A 10,010-nucleotide genomic window follows, 5' to 3' on the forward strand; every position below is an offset into this window, starting at 1 on the left:
AATCATTACCAGACTCTGTTGAAACATTGAGAACGTTTGTGAATGAAGAGACGGAATATGCAGTTCATGCAAATGAGACTATTTATGGTTTGAAACACCAAGAAAACCCGCGCATGAAACCCCAAAAGACCTTCTTCCTCAAAACAGACGCAAGGCAAAAACAATTTGTTAAATGTCAAATTTGCAGAAAAAATCACAATGCATGGGAATGCATGAAATTCAAGGCTATGAATGTAGAAGAACGATGGAAACAAGCAAAAGATGCTGGACTTTGCTTCAGATGCCTTAAAGGTAATCATATGGGGAAAGAATGTAGATTAAAAGGACAGTGTGGAATAAAAAGTTGCACAAAGACACACAACAGACTATTACATAGAGATGTTTTGAATGTTAATGCTGATGCATTTCACCCAGTACCACAAGAAGATGTCTCGAAGACATATAGTGCCCATAATAGATCAAGTATTGCTCTGAGAACCATTCCGGTATTAGTATCAGCAGGCAATCGTGAATTAGTCATCAATGCATTGTTAGATGACGGGAGTACAACGTCTTATCTTAATGAAGATGTTGCATGTGAATTACAACTCCAAGGTGAAAGAAAAACCATTGAAGTAAGTGTGATGAATGGAAAATCAGATAGATTCAGCACTATGAATGTTATGTTCAAACTCCAGAGCTTAAATAGAAAATATGAACTTTCAATGGAAGCACAAACAACAAGAAATGTAACTGGAAAACTTCAAACAGTGAATTGGCAAATAATGAAAAAGCAGTGGCCACATCTTAAAGACATACCATTCCCAAGTACTGGTAGAAAGAAGAAGATAGATTTACTGATAGGTCTTGACTATGCGCACCTTCATAGGTCACTTGGAAAGATAGTAGGTGGTGATGGTGAACCAGTGGCTAGATTGACACCACTTGGATGGACATGTGTTGGGCCAATAAATAGAGAAAATAATCATCATAGCACCAGCATGTTTGTGTTTCATGCTAATAATACCTTGGAGACTTCATTGAAACAGTTTTGGGAAGTTGAAAGTCACTAGAAGACAAGAAAGTGCAGGTTAAAATAGAAAACAGTATTGAACACAAAGACAATAGATACATAGTTCCATTGCCATGGAAATCAGATAAAGAAACATTACCTGACAACTATAGTAGTGCCTTAAACAGACTATATGGTACTGAGAAAAAATTGAAGAAATCTCCTGAATTGAAGCGGGAGTATAGTGATATTATAAGGAAATATGAAGAAAAAGGCTTTATTAAGAAGGTTGAAAGAAAAGACACTGAAAAAGGATGGTATTTGCCACATTTTGCTGTAGTGAGGCCAGAAAAGGAGACAACAAAAGTTCGCATTGTGTTTGATGCATCATCTAAACATGAAGGCACAAGTTTGAATGAGTACCTAAGTACAGGTCCAAAATTGCAAAGAGAACTGTTTGATGTGTTGCTAAGGTTCAGAAGAAATCAGATCGCAGTTGTCTGTGACATAGCGGAGATGTATTTGAAAGTTGGCCTAGCAAGTGAGGATCAAAAATACCAAAGATTCATATGGAGAGAATCACCAGAAAGCCCCATCGAAACATTTGAATTCACACGTTTAGTGTTCGGAGTTAACTCATCACCATATCTAGCCCAGTATGTATCTCAACATAATGCTGTGCTCCATGCTGACATATATCCGATGGCGGCTGAGACAATTCTTAAGTCTACTTACATGGACGATAGCATGGATTCTACGAAAAACGTGACAGAGGGAATAGAACTATGTAGACAATTGAGAGAGCTGTGGCAGAAAGCTGATATGCATGCTAGAAAGTGGATTTCAAATTCACTAGAAGTGTTAGAAACAATACCAGAAGAAGATAGAGCAGCAGAAATAGATTTAGGAACAGGAAATCTGCCAACAACTAAAGCTCTTGGAATATCCTGGCAAGCAAAACATGATGAATTTATATTCAAAGTCGGTGACGAAATGACCATGCCAGATGAAATCACAATGAGAAATGTATTGAAGACTGTTTGTAGGATATTTGATCCTTTAGGTTTTTTAGCGCCATATGTAGTGCGAGGGAAACAAATCATGCAAGACATCTGGTTAAGTGGGGTTGACTGGGATGAAAACGTGAGAGAAGCAGAGAAGTTGAATTTTGAAAGGTGGTTCGAAGAACTTAAACATTGAGATAAGATCAAGATTCCACGTTGTCTCAAAAACGAAAATAATGAATTACAGCTGAAGTCAATGTCAATTCATACATTTGTAGATGCGTCATCAATTGCATATGGAGCAGTAACATATTTGAGATGTGAGTATGAAAATGACGATGTGACTGTACGCTTTGTAGCTGCAAAAAGTCGTGTTGCTCCCACAGAATCTACTAGTATCCCAAGACTTGAACTACTCGCAGCAACACTTGGTTTAAAACTGACATCAAGGATTTGCAAAACTCTTGAAATAGAAATCAAACAAGTAACATTATGGTCGGACAGCATGAATGTCATATATTGGATACGAAATAACAGCAGACAATTCAAAACATTTGTTGCAAACAGAATTGGTGAAATTCACAGAGTAACAAATCCAAGTCAATGGAGATATGTTCCAACAAACGAAAACCCAGCAGACTATGTGTCAAGAGGTTTACCTGTTAACAGTCTTGCTGTTGCGAACAATTGGTGGGAAGGCCCCAGCTTCCTAAAAGAAAGTGAAAACGAATGGCCAAAGAGCAAAATTGATGTGGGTAATGATGGAAAACTTGAAATGCGAAAAACAGCACAAACACATTTGCGTACATTTTTGTGTCACAAGAGTGGAGACTTAGCTCAGAAAGATATTCAAATTGGACAAAACTTGTTAGAATTCGAGCATGGGTCATTAGATTTGTTGAAAACTGCAAAATGAAGAAAGAAGATCGAGTCAGTGGGCCATTGAATGTGGTCGAAATTGAAGAAAGCAAGACTGAAATGATCAAAGAGACACAGAGAAGATATTTTGCAGAAGAGTATGATAAACTTAGTAAGAATCAGAAAGTAGGAATTTCCAGCAAACTGATCAAACTGAATCCAAGATTAGACACCGAAGGGGTGATGAGAAGTGACAGTAGATTAAAGTACTCTAAATTTCTTCCGTATGACACTAAATATCCTGTGTTACTACCCAAAAAGAGTCCAGTTACAGAGTTAATAGTGAAAGATGCCCATGAAAAGAACAATCATAGCGGAACAAACCAAACACTCTCTGATCTGTCAGTGAAATACTGGATTGTAGCTGCTAGAGAACAAATAAGAGACTGGGAAAACAAGTGTTCTGAATGCAAACGGAGGAAAGGCCATCCAAAGGATCAAATCATGGCACCTCTACCAAAAGTGAGAACAAGAATAACCATGCGTGCATTTAGTAATGTCGCAGTAGACTTTGGTGGTCCATACATTACAATCCAGGGAAGGGGAACAAGACGAGCAAAGAGATATCTCTGTCTATTTACATGCTTATCAACACGGGCAGTGCACCTAGAAATAGCCTTTGGTCTCGACACAAACGCATTCTTGAATGCATTCTACAGAATGGTGAATAGGAGAGGTTTACCAGTTTCAGTGTATTCTGACAATGGCACTAACTTTGTTGGGGCAGATAAAGAACTAAGAGAACTAGTGCAGAATGTAGACAAAGACAAGATCAAAGAAAGTGCTGCTGACCGAGGAATACAGTGGTTTTTCAACCCTCCTGCGGCACCACACTGGGGTGGCATACATGAAATAATGATTAAATCAGCAAAACGAGCAATATCAGCAATCTTGACCTCAGCTGATATATCTGATGAAGAGCTCATCACAGCTTGTACTGGTGCTGAAAGTTTGATTAATTCTCGTCCACTAACGTACCAGTCTGCAAATGTTGCTGATTGCACACCGCTTACTCCTAACCATTTCCTGTTTGGACAAGTTGGTGGTCAATTTGCTCCAGACTCAGTTGACAACACAGATTATAGCCCAATTAAACGCTGGAGACGTGTTCAAGAACTCGTGAAACACTTCTGGAAACGTTGGTTGCGAGAGTTTCTGCCAATTCTTGCTGGCAGAAAGAAGTGGTTTCAACAACACAGAGACTTTAGGATAGGAGATGTTGTTCTTGTTGTCGATCCTGAGCAGCCTATAGGTCGATAGCCGCTTGATAGAATAGTGGAGATTTTCCCAGGAGCTGATGGTCATGTTCGCGCTGTCAGTGTTCGTATTGGACAATCAGTTTTGAAGAGATCAATTACAAGACTTTGTTTAATTGTACCAGAGGAAGAAGATTAGAGCATGAACTCAGCTTCAAGACCAAGTGCAAGTGTTAATAAGCTAGTTGAATGTTGGTTGTTGTGTTAAGTGGCATAATAATCCACAAAGCAACCACAGTAACCATTACTGCTAGGTGTAAAAAGTTTTATATGCAGATTTGCAATTTGACTCAGAGCGCATAATAATAACTGTATATCCTATTTTTGGGAAGACAAACATAGTGAACATTTTGTGAAACTGAAGAGCTTGAAATTTTGCTTTATGTCTTGTAATTACATTTTAGTTTACTAAACATTGTATGACATTTTGATGATAGAGAATGTATATTATTTGTTGCTTTTATTACAAACTTTTATCATATATATGTATGTAAAATGTTATAGTTTTGTTTATAAAAATAATGCGATTGTGTGTAGTTGAGAATTTGGAGATTAAAGTGACTTGTTTGTATTGTAGTCTGATATTACAGTAAAATATAGTTAGTATAGTAATAGTAACGCTTCCAATGAATCTAGATAAGCAAATAGTACAGAAGATATGTCATACTGTTAACATTTGATAGAATATAGTATATGGCATACTTTTTGAAATTCGACAGAGTACAGTTAGCATAAGCAGTTAGCATACATCTGGTATACTTGACATTTTGATAAACTAAAGTTTATCAAGGTAGGGGAGAATGTTCTGCAGGGAAATTGATGGATAGCATTTAACCATGAAATTAATAACAACATTGTGTTGCCTGTTGTTTACTTTAAATATCACTCTGTTGATAGAGAATTAATTTCACCATGCTCTTGTTTCCTGTAGCAAATTGAATAGATGTTTTGACATTTAAAATAGCTGTTAGAATAAGCTTTGTTTCAGTTCAGTTAAATTTTAGGTTTTATAGAGAAAGCAGCATAGACATGGAAATATTTTATAGCAATAATAGGAATAATAGAAAAGAGTTGTTTTAATGCTTTATATGAAAAGTAAAGTATATTGTGAAATCTTTAAATAACTATAGTGTTATAAAAGTGTAATATAGTTGAAAAGTGCAATAGTGTGTGTTTTATTATTTTTCCTGAGGCGGATTTAAATAGAACCCAGTATAGAACAATTATACTATGTATTCTACCACATATTGAACCCCCGATCCTTACGGTTTAAGATAAGATTTTGAACTTTTCAGATTTTTAAATCTATGTTAGGTCTCATAACCTACATATGAAGCGGACGAAATGATTTGAACAACTTTGCAAGAGCATAAATTAAGGATTAATTTTGTGTTTTTCCCCTAAAAATCTGCAAAGCGGTTTTTGAGGAAATGCTATTTGTACAAAAGAGTTTGCGGACAATTCACGACGAACAAAATGTGTTCCAAAACGATCACTTTGAACTGGTTGTGCAAATGGAGCTTAAGGGCATCACTACATGCATGGATAACAAATTAGTGCTCATTCATCGAGTGTCTACTTGATCGAACACAACGCATCGATAAAATGACAGTACATTAAATTAAACAGACGTCAATTCGATAAATACATATACTGATAACAGTTACATGTGAATTATTACAGAACCATGACTTGCTAATGTTACCGCTTGTTGCTTTCCGGCAGCCGCATATAAAGTGGTCATACACCTGGTCCCCGTGGCATGCGTATGGGATGTAGCCAACCCCTAGAACCGGAAGTAGGAAATACTGGTCCCCTAGATCCAACACCGGCTTTTTCCGGCACTCTGAAACGTATCAAGTTATTAAAAATTATAACGATCCTTTTCATAAAACGAATGTTTGTTTGATTTGACGCCTGTGTTAAAATCAATTTTCGTTATAACTTTATACGAATCTAGTTTTGTAACCTGATCAGTATACTAAACATAAAATTACTTTACAAAAACAAGATTTCTAAATAATTTAGATAAATAAATAATTTAAATGTAATCTATGAAACTAGATACTATTATTGCAATCATTTTAATTCAGCAGATGTAGTGAGCAATTCCACAAGCGTTTTTAACGTTCTTCTGGATGTTGCTAACAATTCCAAATTAATAAGAGATCTGGTAAATGTTTACCAGATCTCTTATTAATTGTTTATCGTGGTTTGGAAAGGACTGTTAAATGAAAGTAAAAGAGGAAATTACTAGTTCTGTATTATTAAAAGACTGAAGTTGCAAGAGTAACATTTTGACGATATCGTAATAGTAGTTAAGCTCAAAGGCAAATTAACAGTATGTAATGATTTAATCTTACAGACATTAAAAGGTTTAAACAATAGTTAATAAGTTTCTAATTGACATCTAAATAAATATTTTGGTGAAAAATATTTGATTGTGAACAACATGTAAGTTATGTATTTTATAATCATTTTAGTAAAATAAATTAAAAGTATATCAATTATTATATTGCTTAAATAGAGTTCAATAAAATGAGTTATATCAAGGGTGAAATAAAAGTACCTTTCACTGGCTTTGAAGTACACATGGCAAAAAAAGAATTTGACGAAATATTCATTTTCCGCATAATTTGACAATTCATTAAATAAATATTTACATATGTTGATCGAATGATGGTGTTGCTTTTATGTTTATTATTTAATATCAGATTAGACTTCGTGTGGTTTCCAGAGTTTTGGTGTAAAGGAATTTGTTTGCCTACGTATAAAAAATAAATTTATATGATCCAGTAAAATATAGAGACATTATTGTTTTATGCTGTTTAACATTTAATAAACACTGAGTAAAAGAATGTAAGGTTATTTTGCAAAAAAAACTTTTTTGTGAGGAACAAGCACGTTCTGTAAGAGATATAATAGAGTTGACCAAGTTTATTCTCTTACATTTCTAATTGATTTGTACTTGGTAAAAGATTACAAGTTGTTTTGTCGTTTTATTGATAACCACAATATATAAGTTTCAGCGTCATTACTTTATGGATACATTAGGCAGATGCATTGACAACTTAGGTGGTTGGATTTCGGAAGAGTAAGAGTGGTTAAAAATGAAGTTTGTACTTTGATAGAAATAAATAAAATAAATAATAAATAAAGATATTAATCACTTGTTCTCTTATTAAGTTTGTCCCCACTTAATTGTAGACTTGGTAGAACACACACATATTTGTTAATAAATATAGCCATTATTATTTTCATCCACTACGTTTACAGCAGAACGCAAATAATAAAAATGAATTTTTCTTTCTCTTACAATATTGCATCATTGCTTTATTTTTATTCCCCCGGATCGAATGATCATGGGTATACTGTTTTTGGTCTGTCTGTCTTTCTGGTCGTCTGTCTGTCTGTCTGGCCGTCTGTCTGCCTGCCTGCCTGCCTGCCTGCCTGCCTGCCTGCCTGCCTGCCTGTCTGTCTGTCTGTCTGTCTGTCTGTCTGTCTGTCTGTCTGTCTGTCTGTATGTCTGTCTGTCTGTCTGTCTGTCTGTCTGTCTGTCTGTCTGTCTGTCTGTCTGTCTGTCTGTCTGTCTGTCTGTCTGTCTGTCTGTCTGTCTGTCTGTCTGTCTGTCTGTCTGTCTGTCTGTCATTACTTGTGTGTGTCTGTCTGTCATTGTATGTGTGTGTCTGTCCCAAAACTTTAACCTTGCTCATAACTTTTGCAATATTGAAGATAGCAACTTGATATGTGGCATGCATGCTAATTTTCAAACGCGGCATTCTCTAACATACCTGCTCCTGTGACTACGTCGACGGAATCAGCGCCCATATCGAAAACGATCGGTTGAACGTTGACGTTATCCACAATCCTTTCAACGGGGACTTTAGTGTTTTCAATTGCGTTTATTTGGTTACCGATGACACCTAAAACATCTGCTAAAACGTCTATATTGACGTCATCACTTACATGTTTTACAATCTCGACTATTGGTTGATACACAATTTGTTTCGGTTGAGGAACACTATTTCCAGTTTCATTTCTTTCTTTATGCACTTCTTTAAATTCATTAAAAAATGTCTGCATCTCTCGCATTTCTTTTGACTCATGATCAACTTTTGTACGCTCTAGCGGTTTTGGCTCAACATAAATAAATGGCTTTCTAGTATTCGGTATGTTGGCATCAACTTTCCAATCAACATTCACAGGAGCCTCATTTAGAACAGCCCCGGTATTCCGTGGCAAAGCATTAGGTTTTTGTTCTATCCGATCCAGTATCAGGATCGACGACGTCTTCTCCGTAGGCAAGAACGACCTGGGGCCTGATCTTAAGCGAATTAACAACTCTTTATGAGCGTCAGATATTTGGTCCATGCCTATGTTGACTTCACTACGTCTATTAGTGCCAAGGAGCTGGTTCTGGTGGTGAATGTTAACACTGACATCGGACAGAATATTTCTAGGACGAATTACCTCCGGTTGAGTGTTCGTAGGATTGCTTCTTCTCCAGAAGGGAATATCTCCATCGTCTTTGTTCTTGTTGAATCCAAAATCGACGTCATTCAGATTTATTCCAAGGCTCTGACTTATAGTGTTCACCTGAAAATATCAACGTTTTGGGGCTAGTAATTGTGATTTCCTGAAAAGATACATGCCGTTTAACGAAGTCTTGAATGATCTATGTCGATGGTTCAATTAATCTGCCAAAGTAAGCCACGTTGTATTTTAAATATTAGTTAAGTTTAAGTACATGCGATTGTGATACCTCTGTAGTAAATCGGAATACATATACCCATTGAATTTTTGCTGTTTCCAAACACTTATTGCGTTATTATGTTCATTGGAAATTTATCTTGTTTTTTTTTCCTTGAAATTTAGAGTCTGGTAGGTTTTGGCGAAAAGCATAATAGGCATTGTCCGTATTGTTTAGTCTCTTAATTTGAATAGGTCAACTTCCTCTTTTGTGGATTATTGGGGTCGTGTAATAATATATTTAAAGTAATGTTTTAATGACATTTTTTTCAATGTAATACCGCCTCATAAACACAATATAGATCAGGCGGTGTTGTACTTTAATCTATAGTTATGTCAACTGACAGCTATACGCACCGCCAGTTAAATGTTAAACGAATATTTAAATAAGTTGCTTTGCCAAGTCTTGCTTAATAAAATGCATTCACTCGATCGAATGCAAAAAGAGGCAATAACAATACATTTCATGCATTAATTTCGTGCATTTGCATATGGATTAACATGTACTCTACTGAGATGACAAAGTGGTATACATTTGCGGTGGCCATAAAATCGTGTATTGGCAGGCGCGCGAAAAGCGCAAAAATTATAACTGCGCAAAAATAAGTGATTCCACAATGACGTAGATGTCGTTGTCTATCGAACTGTATATGCTACAACAAATTATATATTTTGTTTGTTTGATGGGAGATTCAAAATGCTCCATATTAAGCATATCGTGTTAAAGTTCGAAATTATATGTTTGGTAGATGTGTAAGATTTTCGAACAAACGTACATACTATCAATAACCTTAATTAGCCAATATGATAGATTTGTGTTCTTTTCATAATATTATATTGTTAAAAAATGCTTAAAGGTTGCTTAACTAACAATCAAATGGTATGAAGTTAACGTCATAATTGTTAAGACAGTTTTCGCTTGGTTGCTTCACTTAATTTTAAATAAGAACCCAAATTTACACATTCTTATCACACAATGATCATGTGTTTATAAAAGATTTTAATCTAATAATAATACCATTATTACCAATAATGTCATTTATAATACCGGTTAATTTTTATGTACAATTTAATGTTGTTTATCAAGAACAA

General features: G+C 35.5%; 5 protein-coding genes across 7 annotated transcripts in view; 4 read left to right on the plus strand and 1 right to left on the minus strand.

Annotated features, from left to right (window-relative positions):
- The window catches only part of LOC127880183 (magnesium transporter NIPA2-like), a 266,381-nt gene that overhangs the window by 178,161 nt on the left and 78,210 nt on the right, over positions 1-10,010 (plus strand). The window lies entirely within an intron of this gene.
- LOC127880185 (magnesium transporter NIPA2-like) overlaps positions 1-10,010 on the plus strand; it is a 247,351-nt gene that overhangs the window by 159,131 nt on the left and 78,210 nt on the right. The window lies entirely within an intron of this gene.
- Positions 1-10,010, plus strand: part of LOC127880190 (magnesium transporter NIPA2-like) — a 263,454-nt gene that overhangs the window by 141,991 nt on the left and 111,453 nt on the right. The window lies entirely within an intron of this gene.
- On the plus strand, positions 2,908-4,173 carry LOC127878604 (uncharacterized). Its single transcript, XM_052425129.1, has one exon. It carries the CDS (start codon positions 2,908-2,910, stop codon positions 4,171-4,173), a length of 1,266 nt encoding a protein of 421 aa, XP_052281089.1.
- LOC127878605 (uncharacterized) lies at positions 5,570-9,957 on the minus strand. The gene is made up of 4 exons (XM_052425130.1): positions 9,946-9,957; positions 7,961-8,765; positions 5,851-6,015; positions 5,570-5,577 (listed from the first exon to the last, which is right to left on the minus strand). The coding sequence occupies exons 1-4, from the start codon at positions 9,955-9,957 to the stop codon at positions 5,570-5,572; spliced, it is 990 nt and encodes a 329-aa protein (XP_052281090.1).

Source organism: Dreissena polymorpha, chromosome 4, assembly GCF_020536995.1.
Source record: "Dreissena polymorpha isolate Duluth1 chromosome 4, UMN_Dpol_1.0, whole genome shotgun sequence".
Lineage (NCBI taxonomy): Eukaryota > Metazoa > Mollusca > Bivalvia > Myida > Dreissenidae > Dreissena > Dreissena polymorpha.

Excerpts from the sequence above, each read along its gene's own strand:
- LOC127878604 (XM_052425129.1), top strand. The coding sequence starts at position 2,908 with ATGAAGAAAGAAGATCGAGTCAGTGGGCCATTGAATGTGGTCGAAATT.
- LOC127878605 (XM_052425130.1), bottom strand. Across the intron at positions 6,016-7,960 it reads CGACGTAGTCACAGGAGCAG|AGTGCCGGAAAAAGCCGGTG; the intron begins GTATGTTAGAGA and ends GATACGTTTCAG.